This window comes from Poecilia reticulata, linkage group LG15, assembly GCF_000633615.1.
Source record: "Poecilia reticulata strain Guanapo linkage group LG15, Guppy_female_1.0+MT, whole genome shotgun sequence".
Classification (NCBI taxonomy): Eukaryota; Metazoa; Chordata; class Actinopteri; order Cyprinodontiformes; family Poeciliidae; genus Poecilia; species Poecilia reticulata.
Window position 1 is genome coordinate 6,557,792 of NC_024345.1, and position 18,296 is coordinate 6,576,087.

At 39.0% G+C, this 18,296-nt stretch overlaps 2 protein-coding genes across 2 annotated transcripts in view; one reads left to right on the top strand and one right to left on the bottom strand.

The window, feature by feature from the left end:
- Positions 1-276: 276 nt before the first annotated feature.
- plekha3 (pleckstrin homology domain containing, family A (phosphoinositide binding specific) member 3) lies at positions 277-13,467 on the bottom strand. The gene is made up of 8 exons (XM_008429035.2): positions 13,041-13,467; positions 8,401-8,517; positions 8,184-8,333; positions 7,961-8,082; positions 7,411-7,515; positions 6,750-6,793; positions 5,266-5,360; positions 277-3,787 (listed from the first exon to the last, which is right to left on the bottom strand). Exons 1-8 carry the CDS (start codon positions 13,093-13,095, stop codon positions 3,678-3,680), a joined length of 798 nt encoding a protein of 265 aa, XP_008427257.1. The 5' UTR covers positions 13,096-13,467; the 3' UTR covers positions 277-3,677.
- Positions 13,468-14,119: 652 nt separating this feature from the next.
- The window catches only part of LOC103476576 (kelch-like protein 10), a 12,692-nt gene continuing 8,515 nt past the window's right edge, over positions 14,120-18,296 (top strand). The window contains exons 1-3 of the mRNA XM_008429032.1: positions 14,120-14,375; positions 15,338-15,824; positions 15,911-16,504. Coding sequence (XP_008427254.1) covers positions 14,242-14,375; positions 15,338-15,824; positions 15,911-16,504 — 1,215 coding nt within the window. The 5' untranslated portion in view covers positions 14,120-14,241. The remainder of the gene's footprint in view (positions 14,376-15,337; positions 15,825-15,910; positions 16,505-18,296) is intronic.

An 18,296-nucleotide genomic window follows, 5' to 3' on the forward strand; every position in this document is an offset into this window, starting at 1 on the left:
TGAACTGCTAATGCAAATAATTCTTCAACAGAGCATCTGCTTATTAACATTATCAGGTCACGACTGCAACATTTAGATTGTAGTTGAGTAAATTCTGAAGAAGTGGCACCTGTGCCTGGTATCCATGGTGTCTGTGATTTGAAATGTTCACGCCTCAGAAGCAGTGAGAAGCAGAGCAGCTCAGGTTTATGAACATGACAGACGATGGGGCTGTGTGCATAACAGAGGTTGAATATTTTGACATTTTTACACAAATTAAATACGCAGAGTTCTGAATCAGCTTCACAAACTTTATTCAGACAATAAAAATCAGATGTGATACAACCACATGTAGCTCTGTGCAGCTCTTAAGGCAGATCCTGATATTTGGCTAACATAACCATAAAAACATAAAAGGAATTCAAGAGATGAATTACATTTTTCTACTTTATAAATATAAAAATCAAAAACCATTTACTTCAACTTTAGTCTGACATTGTGGAGACTGAGCTGAGTAAAATCCACATTAAGAGAATTGCACTGATTATTTACCCAACAAATGTAAAAACTACAAGTGTAAGGAATATTTCCTTTGGTTCCAAAGTAAACACTGATTAAACATTGCAATAAAAAAATCTCTAAGAATTAAGATTGTAATTCCAAGATGGCTCATCTTAAAATTAGATTTATTTTAATACAATAGAACTTTCTTCTAATATCCTTATTTTATTTTCATACACACTCTTCACATGTTCAAACAAGATCTGGCTAAATCAGATTAATGAAACCTGATGGGTATTATCACTTAGCTGATGCTCTTATGAGTAAAATATGAAAATGTTTCATCATGATGTGACAAACAATGTTAGTCAGCAACAGAAAATTAAGAAGCAGCGTTTAAACTGATCTGATCACAGACTTGAATCCGTGATCAAATAGAAATTCAGTATAAATGCTTCTACTGAATTTAAAGAAACGTCCTGTTACAGAGATCATGAAGTTCCAGACACCTATATGATAATCAGAATAATCCGTCACATTGTAAAGTTGTCACTGTTAATCCACTTTCAGAGCCTTAACACTGACAGAATCACTTTAAAGTAAAAAATGACCACATTTACAGACTTTATGTTGGAGAAGGTTATACATGGTTACTGAATACTTTCATTTTGCCTGTGGAAAAATTACAAGCTGTGGTGAATTTGTGTGGAGACATATATATGACTTTAAGATATTTAAGTGTCTGCCCAAGAAAATATAAAAATACAACAGCTTCAAATTTTGGCATGAGTTAAGATTTGAGAGTTTTTGTGACTATCCGGTAAGATAGTTTTTTTTCTCTGTTTCCACATGATTTCTTTACATGAGTGTAAAATGTGCGTCTGTTGGTAACAAGCAGTAAACTTACAGCCGTCAGTCAGGCGCATGCAGACAGATCAAAAATCGTAGTCACAGAAAAAATACCACAGGTTTTTATTACTTCATGTTAAGTTCCACAACAGAAAATAAGTCATGAAGACGCAGCTTAAACATTCCACACCAAATCAATGCAGCAATGACCATCAATGGCACACAGGGCCTCCAGGACTGACCTGCTTCTACATAAAACAAACATTTGAAATAGTTTAGACTCCTGTGATCTACTGAGGATCACCAGAACGGATCACACCTCAAACCCTGCAGCTCCTGCTTCATGTAGGAGCAAAGTCCTCTGAGAACCAGCTGAACTAATCCTGACAATGGAGATCTGAGAACCAATCACTGTAAGATAGAAAAAACAAAAAGGAAAAAAAATAGTTGTTGTACAACTTAAGATGAAACCACAACCACATCATTTCAGAGATCTTCTACATTCAGTTTCTGTTATTTATGTTCAGAATCACATTTTTTAAAGGTTGGACTATGACTTTAAAATAGTCTAAAACATTTTATAAGATACATATAGGTATAATTATGAACATACAGACAGGGTGATGTGATTTATGAAGAATCCCTCACTATAATCTGTAATGGCGAAATGTTTGGAACATTTTCTACATCTGCTGAAGTTTAGACTTTACAGGAGCAATGTGGCTCATCTCCAGCAGATAATTGGTAGAAGATGGGACATTCTGAGCATCTCTCAAGAAGTGAAAGAGAAGAGTAACTATGTCATTTAGGAAAGCTAAGGGTTTTCTCCAACCAGTCTGTTATTTTTATTTTTCTACTGCTTTGATGAAGATGTGGACAGCGGTGAGCTGCTGAAGCTGCAAGGGTGGAAAGTATTGCTGCTCATTGTGCTGACAAGATTCAAGCACTTCAACTCTGGTGCCACCTAGTGGTTGAAGGTTTTCTAGCATCACAATAACACCAAGAATCATTATAGAAGGCATCATACCTAATCACTTCAGTGCCTTAAACCAATTAAACTCCAGCTCTGTGTTTTGTCAGTTTGGTGATGTCTCAGTATTATTAATCATCATAACTTTCCATCTTGGTTTATCTGCAGTTCAGTGTTTCCATGAGTTTATCTTGGTTCTCATCCCTCTTTGATTCAGTTGATCCCTAAGAAATAAAAGATTGTGACATCTGATTAAACCCAAATAACTGCAGATATTTTTTATTGGAGTTGCAGACCTACGTGTCCTTACAGCAGACTGCAGGTCAATGGTAGAAAACGACTTAAAATCATCAGTTGTTTAAATCAGGTACAAAAAAAGTTGCACTGTTAGGTACAAATAGTCATGTTGTTGGAACAAAGCTACAAACAAAATCACTTCCTACTTTTGCAATTTAGTAAAAATGTCCCAGTTAAAGTTTTACATCTAGACTCTGTAACATCAGAACAGTTAAAGACAGACTTACAGTAAACCAGAACCCACCAGTTTTACCACCTCTTCAACAAATCTGTTCCCAACAGACATTCATTAAAAAAATAAAATAAAAATCAGTTTCATCATGGTCTTGGAGTGAGACTGGCCTGGAATCCACCAATAAAATACAGTGAATGCAAAATGCAAATACTACCAAAGCAAAACTCTACCACATGTTCACATTGAAGCTGTCAGTAACAAGTCAGCTCCCTTCATCTGACCCAACTGCGGCTCGTCCACCTCCTCAGGACTGGACCTGCTCACCAACAATGGAATTTGGGTGAATAATTGTAAACTGAGGTCAGTTTAAAGAAACATCAATCAGTTGTAGGATTCACTTCACCGTAGTAATGAGATGAAGCAGTCAGACAAATGGCAGAGGTCTGTGGAGGAAAGTCCATTTGAATTAGTCAATGAGGTTGTTCTATAAGGAACAGCTTGAGATCAGAGCCGTCACAGATGGAGATGGAGTTCTACCATCCAAAGAGACTCCACCATCAGAGCCACTAAAACATCCCAACCGACAGATTTACATTCTGGGGTCCTTTTAAAGCAGCACATGTCCAAAACCCAGTAATTCACAGTTCATTGTGTTCACATAGAGCTGCCTGGAAGGACCAGCTGGGGTAGCACTGAAAAGGGACCCGGGTTTCTACCGTTCATCTGGAACGGCGCGGTGGCACCCCACCTCCCAAAAAGAGTCCCACCTCTCCAGAGTGTGAATGAACCACTGACGGAAAGAAACTGAATGATTCTGAAGAGCTCAGCAGGTTCTGAGGGACGATCCTAAAAATCCTAGACCAAGATGACCTTTCCTTCCTGTCCACCCCGTCGGGCGTCGGGTGTTCAGATGGACAGGTCGGTGTCTGTGTCTGTGGGCGTGGTCTTCGGGCTCGCGCTCCCTCCCCTCTCCTCTGGGATGGAGGACGAATCGCCGTTCAGAGTCGGCAGCAAACCTGAATAAACAGGAAAGGAGCTTCAAGATAAACGTCACACCAACCCAGAGTTTTTCAGCCACAAATCTAACAGAAAACTCATCTAGCCAGATAGCAAGACAGAGAAGGTCAGAGAGTATCGTTTTATAACCCAACTCTCCACATCTTCCTCCCTGACTTGTTGCCATGACGCTGTTTGCTCACTAACAAATGTCTGACCAGAAACAGAATGCTCCTGAAAACAACTGGAATTTATTCAGGAGTAACAGGGCCCAAATACCTTCTGAATTTATGACTTTTCATACTTGCAAAAAGAACATTTGCCTCAATATCACGAAACAAAACAATCATAATACCTTTGCTGAATATTTTAAAGGTGATATTTACCCACATTCTGACTATTCTTTAATCACAACTTCCCTGCCATTCTTTAGGTAACATCCATCAGGTTGAACAATGAAGGCAGTAAGTCTGTCCAAGTCAGAATATTTCACTGCAATGTTTCCATCCATTAAATTTGAAGTACAATGTCCTTCTATGTACTGCATACAAGAAGTCCTTAGTCATTTTAATATTACACTCATCAATATTGCAATAACCAGCGGTGAGAACATTTCCACTAATGTGTTAATAAAGGAGCCAATTTTCCGTTTGACTTTTGCTAACTTTAGCACTTAGTTTCCCCTAAATGTATTTTTTGGATAAATTCTAAAGCACTAATTTACTGGGCTGTTTTGTCAACTTTCAGTTGAATAAAGTGCAACATCTGTGTTGAAGTCACCAGATGTTGAGTTCTTCAAGTAGGGCAGTGTGACGTTGGCGCAGGTGTGCAGACCTCAGTCCTCGACGCAGACCGATGAGTGATGCTGCACGTCTTCCCCCTCTGTCATTATCCACTTTACTGTCTTACAACTGCTAAATAAAGGCCTCTATTCTTCAAGAAGTTAGCTGTTTACATTCATGCTCTTAATTTGAAGTGGGTGAAAACTGTTTACGCAGCACTTCCTTTTCCTCTCCTCCAGTTCTCTTGTTTTCCCTCCTAATAACTTTATTTCAGACGTACAGCAACAACTAACCACAAACACTAAGACATGAACTTAAATAGAATATCTAAAAACATTGTTGATCATGTGTTAGGTTTAAGGTCAGATAGAATTTGAATAGTTAGAGCTTTAACATTAGCTTCTGCTAATGTTGGTGTAGCTCTTTAGCGTTTGTGGACCTAATGTTGATGACTGGCATGTTAGCTAGCGGTGCTCAAAACTGGCAATAATGGCTGCCAGTCAAAATACTGTGGTTCTTTGTCAGAGGAACATTTCAAGCATTTTTCTTTCACCAAACATTATCGCTCTGCTCTGTCACATAAAATACAAACTAAATTCGCTGAAGCTTGTGGCTGTAATGTGACAAAATGTGGAAAGGTTTGAGGGGTTTTAGTACTTATGTAGAAAGTCTTTACATAACTCATTTAAACATTCAGTAAAATGTCTGAGTCTTACGTTCAGTCTCATAGACGGAGCTGTCGGAGGACGTCCGATGTCTGCGTGGAGCTGACCTCTGACCTCCACTCACATACTCCTTTAGTACGCCTGACCTGGAGGGAGATTAGCCTCTTTAACACACCTGATCCACCAGGCAGATTGGAACACACTGAATGTAATCTGACTGACATTTGAAACCTGTCTGTATAAAAAGATGCTTTCAGAAACTTTGCCATTTAAGTGCAAATCTTGGGGGAAACCGTAGGTCGTAGAGATCTGAAATTTGGTATGTAGGTAGATCTCCCCAAATCAAGAAAGAAATGTCTCTTGGAGGTACCCCCTAAAATGGTCAGGGAGGCGGCCATTTGGGGTCAAAGGTCAAATTTTGGCAATTTTTTCATTTTACTCACGTCACACTTTAACAAACTCCTCCTAGGGACTTTGACCTATCAGCTTCATTTTTGGTCAGGATGCAGTTAAGGGGTGTGGCATTAAAAGTTATCAAAATGGTAAGTTTTCGTACATGTTTAGGAGGCGTTCCGGGGCGCCAAAGTTGGCGTACTCGCCACAGAAAACCAACAGCTACAACTTCACATAGAAAGGTCAATTGGCACCAAACTTGGTATGAGGGATCCTGGTTGGATGTCTGACGATCCTATGTCGTCATAGTCTGACCTCTCCTAAGCCCCACCCCCTCAGAACAAAAAGTGACCTTTTTTACTGAGAAAGATCCAAGTGTGGCTCTCCTGACCTAATCTAGATGATCTTGGGTCAGATGACTGATAACAAGTTGGTCTCACTTGCTTTAAAGCGCAAACAGTTTCCAGTGGAGGGCGTGGCCAAGCCTCAAATCTGGCTATTCGCCATACAACATCAGAACTGCGCCAGAGCGTCAGCGGTGGCGAGAGAGTGGTGGTGCAGGAACGCCCAAGGTGGCAAATAGGCCGGAGCGGCGCTGAGCTGCGAGGGCCTCCAACGCCGCTTGCGGCTTTAATTTGAAATGTTTTCTTTATTACTAACCAACCAAAATGATTCAGTGCAGCCTGTTACATTTTTATTACATTTTCTACTAATTAATGCTCAACTCCTGTCTGTCAAGCTCTGCTAATAAAGACTTCTCTGTTTTCTGTAGTTAAAACTTCCACACGTTTTTTCTGTCCTTGTTAAAAATTTCTGAGTTACTCCTGGTGAGAGGATTGAAGTTAATCTCAGCAGGAATTTCACAGCTCAAAAAAACGTTGAAAAACACTTTGCTGCAGGAAGCAGTGAGATGCAGCACTACTGCCTCCTGGAGGTAGAAAACAACTAAACAAAACAAACACGTTTCAGACCTGAAAAGGTTTGGCAGTCACAGATATCTGGATAAAAGCTTGAGATTTTTTTGCAGCTGATTGAATTTAATGATAAGAAAGAAGCTTCAATACATTTATTGATCAACTTGTTTATTACTCCTCAGTTCTGAAGTATTCACTGTGTTGCTGTGGGTTTACTGGTGAACTGACCTGTCAAAGCTGTATGTACCAGGGTGGCTGATGGAGCGCTTCATCTGCAGAGGGACAGAAACATTTATGATGCTAACGTGATCAAAACCAGCCTGGAAAATGTTGGTTTTATAAATCACACAATTTCACAAAAGAGCAGCTGGACAGGACATTTAATATTTGCAAGTTTTAGTTTATAGTTTTTTTTTTTCAATTAAAAAACACTTTATGTATTCTAAAGGGGAAATTAATGTTATTGTAACTCATATCATCCAAGTAGCTTCCAATAATTGTTGTGGACGGTGATGCTGTGGGCAGGAAGGATCTCCTGTAGCAGTCAGTCTCGCAACAAATCTCAAGAGACCTCAGACTGAAGACTGTTCAGTCTTCAGTCTGACATGCTAACAGCTCAATGTCAGGGCAGCAGAGACGATACTCAACAGTAACATTTCCTGGATGACTAAATCAGTTCATAGAATCTCTGCTAATCCACTTCCATTGCTTTGCCGCTCCAATTTAAGTCTCTGTCTGGCCAAGCAGAGAGACTATGAATACATTGTTGATATGATAACACACCATAACAACTGTCTAAAAGTTGTTATGGTGCACAGCGTCCAAAACAAGAGAGAATAACTGTCCAAACATGCAGTGCAAGACATAATGCACATGAAAACTAAATTACCCTTTCAGGAGGTCGGAGGTCAGGGGTCAAACTCTGGTTGGCTAGGCTCATACACTCCTCCAAAGTCCTGATGAACGTCTCACAGGTGGCACTGAGCAACGAGGCCTGAACAGAATTAAACCAGCATATTGTTCTGCTCCAGGGTGAAGTTCTGCTCACCCTGAATCAGTGTTAGATGACATGTTGGATATGATGTGAAATGTTGGAAAGACCCATCACAATAATTGTCCCAGACGTTATTGTGGTAAACAATAATATTGTTGCTATGAGGCCATTTTCAAGTAACATAATAATGTAAGAACACATTTTCAAAGGTGAATCTTTGGTAAAAATAGAGAAAAAAACAATCTGGTAAATAGAAATGATCTAGCTGGTTTTAATTTATCATGCGTTTAATTGATTTATTGTGACAAAATGTCAAGTACAATTTCTTTATTTTGAGGACAAAGATTCCAAATGTCCATTTTCCTCTCTACAACTAACTAGCTTGCGGTCATTTCTGACCTAGGTTTAGGCCGGTTGAATCCAAACAGGTTGTTTTTTTTCTTACATCTGAAGTGGGCGGGGCTTCTGCGTCTGCACTGTGCTGTGATTGGATCGTCTGGACTTGCTGGACAAGGAGGTCACAGTACAGACGAAGTTCAGACATTTTGGTTTTCAGACAGTCTGAACCTGATAACACACAAACACACAAACACACACACCCATCAGATAAGTTTATTTACAATAACAAGGCTTTATTGATCAAGTTAACTGATTACATCACAATGTACCTCTGTGTTTGTGGCTTTCCAGAGTTCCAGCTTTGGAGGATCCCAACGCCACCAGCCACCTCTGCCTCTCTGCAGCGTTAACAGCTCGCACGTAGAAATGCTGCTCACCGGGAATGATCAGCTCCAGGCGAGTCGAGTCTGTGGGATGGACTGAAACACAACTTGTGGTTGGATACCTTGACCTTCACAGTGAGGAGACCGGGCCAGGCAGACCAACCTTTAATGTCACACACGGACATCTTGATGGATCCCTTGCTGCCTTTCGCGACATCGTCCTCGCTGTCGTAGTACGAGATCACGCCGTCTTCCAGGATGAACCAGCGCGGCTGCCAGCCTGCAGACATAAAACACACACTCATCCCAGAAGATTTCTGAAAAACGCTGACAGAACTTCAAAACTTTAATGCCATCGAATTCATCAGACTGACAGGACGGTTTCCAGGCCTGTCACTACAACAAATTCAATGGACGATAAATTGACCACAATTTATTGCAATAAATGATCATATAATTTTGAGACAATTTTTAAATATTCAAAATAAACAAACAAAACAATAATTTAAGAGGATGATGAAGTCTCTGTAGCCAAAATTTCATTTTAAAAGTAAAAGTCAGTTTAGGGGCTGCACAGTGGCGCCGCAGTTGGTAGAGCTGTTGCCTTGCAGCAAGAAGGTTCTGGGTTCGATCCCCGGCCCCGGGCTTTCTGCATGGAGTCTCCATGTTCTCCCTGTGCATGGTGGGTTTTCTCCGGGTACTCCGGTTTCCTCCCAGAGTCCAAAAAAAAACCATGACTGTCAGGTTAATTGGTCTGTCTAAATTGCCCCTGGGTGTGAGTGTGTGTGTGGATGATTGTGTGTCCTGTGTGTCTCTGTGTTGCCCTGCGACAGACTGGCGACCTGTCCAGGGTGACCCCGCCTCTCGTCCAGAACGTGTTACGGTAGATTGTTGTGGCCGCTCCGATCTAAATCAGGGGTTTAACCAACTGGGAGCTTAACGCAGCCTGTTGAATGTGACAGGTAGCCAATCAGAAAGCGGGGATTCTCTTCTGCGCTTTCTGAGAGGTAATTACGGAGGGGAATCCCAAACAGCTGACACGGTGCGACCCAAAATCCGGCGGACATTGGAGATTATATGTAGAAACAACATTAATATTTATTCAACATTTCGTGCAAAGAATATAGAAAYGACAAGGAGAGGAGTTGGAGCCAAATTGCTACTGCAGTTAATAAACCCGCTAACTTTTCAGCTGTTCTTCGTTAACGTGACATAAATAGGTTATAATGATTTTCATTCAGTCAGGACTTTATGCTGACTCTAGCCACATGCATCACAGGTAGATTCTAGTAAAGCATTGATTAATGCCTGATTTTAAAATTAGTTAACTGGACTTGTAGCCATTATTTTGTGCCCATGTGGCTGGACACCACACGGCACGACGAACCCCATCGAACCATTATACCTAGGATTTCTTCGGCTAATGTGTCTCAGGTTTAGAAAATGGGCCAACAATCGGCTGACAACTTGTGTAATGTGCGCTGGACATTATACACTAAGGAAATGAGGAAGGGAGGGTCAGTGGAGATCATCGGAGCTGAGCCTTTTTCATTCAGTATCATCAACAGAAAGAAAAAAGGCTGGAAGAGACGATAAAGCCGATAATTAAAATGAGGTCGATAGATTTAATTTATCGTGCGATTAATTGATTTATCGTTTATCGTGACATGCCTAAATGTGACAACTATGCTCTTTAGTCTATCATATAGAATCACATAAATTACATTGAAGTTTGTCTATTTAATATAGAAAAATGTGGAAAAGTTTAAGTGGTATGGATACTTACAAAGGGACAAGAATAAACCTTAGTCAATAGTTTTTACAGAAAGATTTACACCTGCTTTGGTGATTGGAATTGATATAATATTGCTCATATTTGTTCAACATTACCATTTGTTTTTCCAGTGCAGCTTCATGCCTTTCAGCTTTAAGCCCTTATCATATAAAAGCTGTTACTCAAACCTCAAACTATACAAATGCTAACGTTTACATTGCTAACATAGTATCTGTAGACAAAGTGTGAACTGTTATTCTCAAGGGAAATTAGTTTTCCACTTAAAGGAAAACCTTCCACCCTTGTCTTCTCTGGCAGGATTAGCACCATTACCTTCATAACAAAAGCAGCACATCTTCAGTACTTTGACATTGTTATTGTCTGTGTTTGTCTCAGAATCACCAAGTCACATGAGTCAGAATTTGAAAGTAACAAATCACAACACTTAAATTTCCAGATGACAGAGTTCAACCTGTTCTCTGGGCCAGAATGCTGCATGTTGAAGATGCTTACCTGCAGCAGCACACAGGCTTTCACACACCCTGACAACTTACTGCTTTAGCTGACTTTTCTTTTTTTGTAGCAGCAAAAACAAAAAAGCTTCAGAAACCTACAGATAACCATGTCCTGTGAATCAGGGTGGGGAAACAGTCTCATTATCCACCATTATTATGAATAGATAAGTTATGCTGCTATCATAAAGGTTAAATACTGAACTCCTCATACCCCGGTCCTGGGCTCAGTCTTTGTTTTCTGCAGCAGAATAGGACTTTGTAGCTATTCGTAGATGTTTGTGTTTCTATTAAAAACAGATTTGGTCCAATAGGAATCACATCTATGTCACAACATTCTTTACATTTGCAACCCCAGTTACTTTGTAGAATAAGATTTGACATAAAAATAAAGTAACATTTGGTGAATTTAAGTGTTTATAAAAATGTTTGCATTCTCTACCATTTATATTAAGCATATTAAGAAATACCTTCAAATAACCACTTAATATATGGTAAAGATGCATAATTATTCATTTTTTACGTACTCTGAATTATCACTATTCTATGTAGATAAACAACCATTTATCACAATCCTTGACTTGTTTTCATTTACTTTTTCCCTTCTGATACCGATATTGCAGGTCTGAGTATTGGCCGATACTGATCCGATACGATACCAGCATGAATCATACATACGTCTAAACAGTTTTTTAAATATTATTTTTAACCGTAGTGACTAAATTGTATTAAAATAGTATGAGTAATGATCACAAACTATTTCTGTTTCATGTAAACTTCAAGTCCTTCCAACTGTTAACTGTTTATTTTTTAATTAATATTTCTCAATTAGACAGTTAGTGTGGCTAAAAGAAGACAAAAATATGTTATAGAAAATGTTTATTTTTAACTTAAATATTTAGAGCCACACAGAAATGTGGAAAATATAGATTTATTATGCAGCAATAGTAAATGAACTGCACAATTGTGTAGGTAAATAGAAACTGTTTACCTGTAATGTTTGCGTACATCATTTTAACATTTACGCTTATAGGCATTGCTAAATTATTATAAATATCTCCATATTTATTTATTCGAGGCTATATTGTTTATCAGTGATTCTTGAGAATAGGGAAAAAATGGGTTTTAATTTTCCCATATTTTTTTGTGTTATTTCTCAACCTTATGTATGCAAATATGACAAATAATGTTTTGGAAATGTAAAGATGCTAAGGTACAGGCTCCTAGTCGCAACATTTTTTTTTAAAATTACATTTTTAATTGACCTGACCCAGAACTTTGTCATCACCATCTGACAAAAATAAATATAAAATGATTTTTAATTACCCTATTAGTGATATTTTTACTCATTTTACAGACAAATGCTTCTCAAGAAACAAAATAAATATTATTTAAAACAAAAAACAACAAAAAGTCCATCTGATGGAGTTGACACTGCATGACGGAGTTGACACAGAACTGAAGGTGGTGACAAACTAGTGAGTAAAATGAAAAACTTCATACATGTGAAGTAATGCAATTTATGTAAAATACATTAAAATGAATTAATTGCACATTTAACTGAGATTTGACAACAATTTCACGGAAATAGTCACAAAAACTGATGGAGTTGACATCTGACGGAGTTGACGAAATGCCAAACTACCTCAATTTATATGATGTTATTCTGAAGGAGGCCATATTGTAGCTCATCAGGTCCATGAAATCATTACATTTTACCAAAATTAATCTTTTATTTCACAATCATCAAAGTTTTGTAAATTGTCGGTTATGGTGTTGACACATCATGGTTGTGACAAACAACTTAGGAATAAAAAGAAGAAAAAACTAAAGAATAACATAAGCTAACCAGAGCTAACTAGCCCTCTTAGCAAAGGAAGAGAAGGGAAGTAGTCATGGGGTTATCAGAAGTTCTGGTGCCCCCCAATAATGCCTGATTTTTTTTTTTACATTCTTTTCATGTCTGACGGTGTTGACAAAAACTAGGGACAAATTTCAATGGAGTTGGAAAATATATAAAAATTATTTTTAATTCAATTTATTGATACCTTATAATTATTTATATGGCTACTTATACTTAATTGTCATAATAAATAATTTTAGTATTTCTTTACTTGTTTTAAACTATCATAATGTATTGAGTTCTGCTCCTGGACAAGGGCTTTTACAGGCATCATCCACCGACTACAATGTTAAAATAAAAAAATATTCAGCAGATACCTGGAAAATATACATTGTTGTGCTCACATGACCCAGGTTAGTTTAGTCATATATTTGAAAAAATTATATTTTATGTATATTTTATTCAAATTTTGTGCTTCATCCATAGGACCTGTTTTGTCCCTATTCTCAAGAATCACTGTGTGTTTCTCCATTGCTTAAACAGTTTTTCATTAATGTTAGCTGCTTAAGTGTTTGAAAGGAAAATTTGTAATGCAATTAACATTAGCAAAAGAATAAAATAAAATAGGTCTGAAATCAAATTACATTAAAAAACATATTAGCCAGAGTCCTTACCTGTCATATAATTAGTCCACTTGTATAAAATGCCCTCCATGACTTCTCCAAACATCGGGTTAAAGAAAGTGGATGTTAGCTGGGAGCTTAAGCTGCTAGCTGGCTAATGGTCAATAACTCGTTAGCAAACAGCGGCCATTCCCAGCTGCTGCTCTCCTCAGCATGAAAGAGAGGCTTCCTGAAATCTGCCGATTGTTCGCCGTAGAAAATTAAGCCGAGGAGGTCAGTCTGTACGGAGCTGCTCATCGTCTCTCAGCGGGCAGTCAGCTGATGGAGAAAAGTGTCAACAAAACAGCAGATTATGTACGGGAAGCTGCGAGGGACAATTGTTCTTTCTAACCCTAAGGGGTTAAAACATACAAGACATGCAATTAATTAACAAAGTACAAGTAAAGTACACTCTCAGTGATTCCTTTTTTTAAAATTAAATGTACTTTGACCTTAAATCATTTTGCAAGTCTTTGAGGTGACTTAGACTTATTTTATTGTCATTTCACAGACACGTAAGTGAAATTGGCAATAAAATGTCATCGCTTGGCCACCAGACCACACACAAAAGCACAAGTGTGCTTATGATTACATAATATACAAATAATATATTGCTAATGCTAAATATACATAACTTAGCATTTTCAAGCAGTCTCAGACAGTCTTAGTGATGGGATTGTTGAGCAATCTGATGGCCAATGGGAGACAACTGCTTCTGAGTCTGGCTGTTCTGCAGCAGATGCTACGGAATCCTCTGCCAGATGCCAACCGGATGAATAGACCATGGAGAGGATGGGTGGAATCAGTAATACTGATAACTGGACAGTTATAATTTTTGCACAACAGTATATTTTCATCCATCCATCCATTTTCTATACACCCTTGTCCCTAGTGGGGTCAGGAGGAGTTGCTGGTGACTATCTTCAGCGAGACATTTTGGGAGAGAGGCGGGGTACACCCTGGACAGGTTGCCAGTCTGTTGCAGACAGTATATTCAATATACAGAGCTATGTTGACAATTGAAACAGTTTCTATAGAAAATATCGTTTAAAAAGATACAACCCAGAAATTCTGTTAAGAAGCAAATAGAAGTCATTCTTTATATAGAAACAGATAAAACTTAAAGGTGAATAAAGCCCTTAGCAGCTTTAACTTGCTATTTTTAACAAGACTACATTTTTATCCTTAAGAACTATTTCAAGGCTTTAGAAAAATGAACACTGCTTTTAATAACGTGTGGAAGGAGATGTTTCTGGAGGAAACACTGTGCGATGCTGTGATCAGAGTCAGAGATGCAGAATTTAAAGTTCACAGGTTTGTTCTCTGCAACCCCAGTGCCTTCTTCAGGTAAATCATTGTAAATCATTACATCTTAGTTATTTTCTCTTTAATTCCTGATCTCAATATGACGTATTGCAAAATGGTTATGAGGTTTGACAGGCACTAAATTGTGCTTTTGACATCCTTTGGGGAGAAAAAGTTGTCAAGTTAAAAATATAATTCTGCCACAGGACTTGTATTTCCTAAAAGCTCCTTAAATTGTTCTATTGAATCTGGATTAAGATTGATTGATGCAGCTCTGCTGCTCTGGAGTTATTAAGAGAAGTTGTTTCTGATCCATCTTATGTAATCAAATTCAAATATACATTAGCAGTCCCAAAGGGAAATTCAGTAATCATATCACATAAACCTTTTCTGTTCAAATCATTAACCTGCCTATTAAGTTGTTGACTCAGTGCTAATCTTTCATTTTCTTTATTTTTTACATCTGTAACATGTGACTTATTCTGGTTCCATCTATCTGGTTAGAATGTCAACAAATGTGTGTTTCCATGGTGACAGGTCCAGCGACACTCTCCAGTAGCTTAGCTCGCATCAGGCATCAGGTTTTGATATAAATGAAGGAAATCTGTAACATTCAGACAGATAAAAGGGCAAAGATACTCAAAGTTACCCTACGTTTCTGTAGCCATTAAAGTTCATTTGAAGGTGAAGAAACGGTCAGTAACTTGCATAAGTATTCATTCCCATTCAATAACAGCATGTCATGTTACAGACCAACACAAAGTTGTGTAATTGTGAAATTTAACATGGCTTTCAAGCTTTTCAAATAACTAAGTTGAAAAGAGTAAACCAATTATAGAAGTGATCTAATTAGCAAATAGAGTTCACCTGTGTGTATTTAATCTCAGTAGAAATCTACCTGGTCCATGAAGGAATGGGAAAAAAGGTTCTAACAATTTGTAAGTGCTGTACTTCACTGCTTTTGTGGCTTGACGTATGTTTCTTAAACCTCCAATCTCCCACAGAGACCTCTTCCTCAGTGACCAATCATCTGGGCAGCAAGTCTACAGCTTCCCTGACCTGTCACGAAATATTATGGAGCTCATTCTTGAGTATGCCTACACTTCCTCTGTTGTGGTGACGGAGGACAATGTGGTAGAGCTGTTGGCTGCAGCAGACCGCTTTGCTGTCCCTGGCATCCTTCAGGCCTGCTGCGACTTCCTGCAGCAAACACTCTGCCCTAAGAACTGCATCAAGACCTGGAAGCTAGCAGATCACTACAAGATTCTTGACCTCAAGGAAGTGGCCTACCTCTACATCCTGCAACACTTTGAGGAGGTGGTGGAGGTCTGTGCTGACTTTCAGCAGCTCCCTGTTGAGGAGCTGGTGGAACTCATCGGGAAGGACGAGTTGAATGTGAGAAAGGAGACTTTTGTGTTTGAGGCCATCCTCCGCTGGGTCAAGTTTGCTCCTGAGGATCGTAGGGGATACATGGGGACACTTTTCGCTCATGTAAGTGAATGTTGGGGCACGGATCTCCCCAAACTCCAGATATACAATTGCAACTGTCTACATAAAAATATCCTGTCTTTGTCCAGGTTCGCCTACTCCTAATACCTGTTAATTACTTAGTCGAAACTATGTGCAAAGATAATCTGGTTAGAAACAATTTACAATGTGTAAACATGGTAATCAGTGCGATGAAGGTCCTCCATGGGTCCAGCGTGGAGATGCCCCTCACCTCCACCCGTCTACCTTCTCATGTGCTGCTGGCCATTGGGGGCTTTGAAGACAATTTTCCTTCTGACAAAATTGAGATGTACAATGTTCGAAAAGACTGCTGGAAGACAGTGTACAAAAATCCAGCACCATTCCCAGAGTTCAGCGGCTGTGTTTACCTCAAAGGAAACATCTATTGTGTCGGAGGGTGCCACGCTGATCACTACTTGAGCAGCGTCATAAAGTTCAATCTCGCCACCCAAACTTGGAAAGAAGTGGGGACGATGCACAAAGCTCGTTGCTATGTCAGTGTAGCGGTGCTCAATGACCAGATCTATGCAATGGGAGGCTGCAACAAGTATGATACCTTCAAAAGTGCAGAACGGTTTAACCCTGACACCAATCAGTGGACCCTGATTGCACCCATGTATGAACACAGAGCCGATGCTGGGTCTGCAGCACTTCACGGGAAGGTAAGTGGATTAAGTGTTCTTAGACCAGGTTTGACCTTCTGTGGTTTTGAAAGGTCTTTTTAGCCAAAGTGTTGTTGAATCATGAACATTGACCTTAACTGAGTAAGATGTTGTTTTGGTTTATACAGTCACCTCCTGGACAAGTCTTCAATACACTCTTGGGATAATTGTTTGGCTGGACAGTCCTGTGAAGGTTCACCACTGCTTCATGTTGTCTCCATTTGTAAATAGTGGCTCTCACTGTGCTTCACTGGGATTCCAAAGCCTTAGAAATTGATTTCTAACTTTTTCCAGACAGAAATATTTCAGTGGCTTTGTTTCTCATCTGTTTATCAGGGCCTGGTGTATTACTTTTTGAGAACTGGTAGCCTTCCTCAGGTTCTGTTCAAGTGATTTCTTAATTCTCAGAATCTGACAGTGCACTTCTTTTTGTATTTACTCAGATTATCTTTGTTTAATGTTGGATAGCAAAAGAAATCTAAGATGGGCAAATACTTTTTCACTGAACTATACCTCGGAGGTTGGAACTCTGTTCATTTCCAGATATCGGTGTGTTCCTTCTGTTTGAAGAAGTTGTAATTTTGAGAACTAAACAGAAAAAAATCAATTGGAATACATGGCGAATTTGGAATTCCGACTTGGAAAGTCTCAATCCTACCTTCTAATTCAGAATGGCTACAACAGATTTAAAAAAAAAAAACCTGACAGCTTACCAGTCCATCGCAAGGCAATACGGAGACATACTGGACAAACAACCATGCACACATTCACACCTATGAACAATTTAGAAGAAAAAAAAGCACTGTTACCTTCTTGGTAGGGCCAAAAGCATGATCTCATAGTCATGCTTTTGGAATGTGGGAGAAAGCCAGAGTACCTGTAGAGAACTTATCCATGCACAGGTAGAACATGCAAACTCCTTGCAGAAAGACCCCAGGACCTTCTTGTTGCAAAGCAACATTGTACAAATTGTGCAGCCCCCTTTTAAAAATTTATATACCATTAAATCAGTCCTGTTGTCTGAAAAATGTTTTCTGTGAGATGAGTATTTTGTTTTGATTGGAGGTATTCATGTTTTTTTGGTGTATTTTTTTATGAGTGATGGCAGAACAGACCAAGCATTTCATATATGAGCTCACCATTTGCACCAGTAAAAACTTCAACTTTTTGAAGGGAAGGCTTATAACAAGATTTAAAAAATTATTTTTGGGAATCTTTGATCATTTCAAGAAGTGCAATGGGGTTTATGCCACGAGAGGTGGTGACGTATTTCCGTTTGAATTTATGCCACATAGATTGGTTCCGGGTCCTGCTTGCTCCTATTGTTTTTAGCCAAAGCTGCAAGATCTGTACCATGAAAAAGACGCAAAACTTAAAATATCTGTGAGCTACTGGTACAACTATCGAGTTTTTGGTGTGCCGAAGTGTCCAGTAATTAGCCGGTACCATCCAGTGCTTAGTTTTTTCATTTTCCTGCTGATATCAAGGCGACAGCGGACTGTAGCCAAAACTTAGCCACTACAGCTAACACACGGTTTGTAGCTGCCGGTGTTACGTCAATCCGCGTTTCCCCATTAGATAGGGTTCCCCCCTGCGTCTTCTTGCCGCTCCGCCCCGCCCACAAGGCAAAATGAGCGTGTGCTTGTGCTGAGCACTGAGATAGCACGGAAGTAGGGAACTACGGACACCATGAAAGCTCAAACAACATGTTTCGGCAAAGTTGTCACTTTCTTCACGTTTTTTGCGGGAAACAAATAGTAATAATAATAATAAATAATAGTAATGATAAATA

Coding starts and splice junctions, on each gene's coding strand:
- plekha3 (XM_008429035.2), bottom strand. CDS start 13,095: ATGTTTGGAGAAGTCATGGAGGGCATTTTATACAAGTGGACTAATTAT. Junction 6,794..7,410: donor ACCTCCGACCTCCTGAAAGG/GTAATTTAGTTT, acceptor GTCCCTCTGCAG/ATGAAGCGCTCCATCAGCCA. Junction 5,361..6,749: donor GGTACATACAGCTTTGACAG/GTCAGTTCACCA, acceptor ATCTCCCTCCAG/GTCAGGCGTACTAAAGGAGT.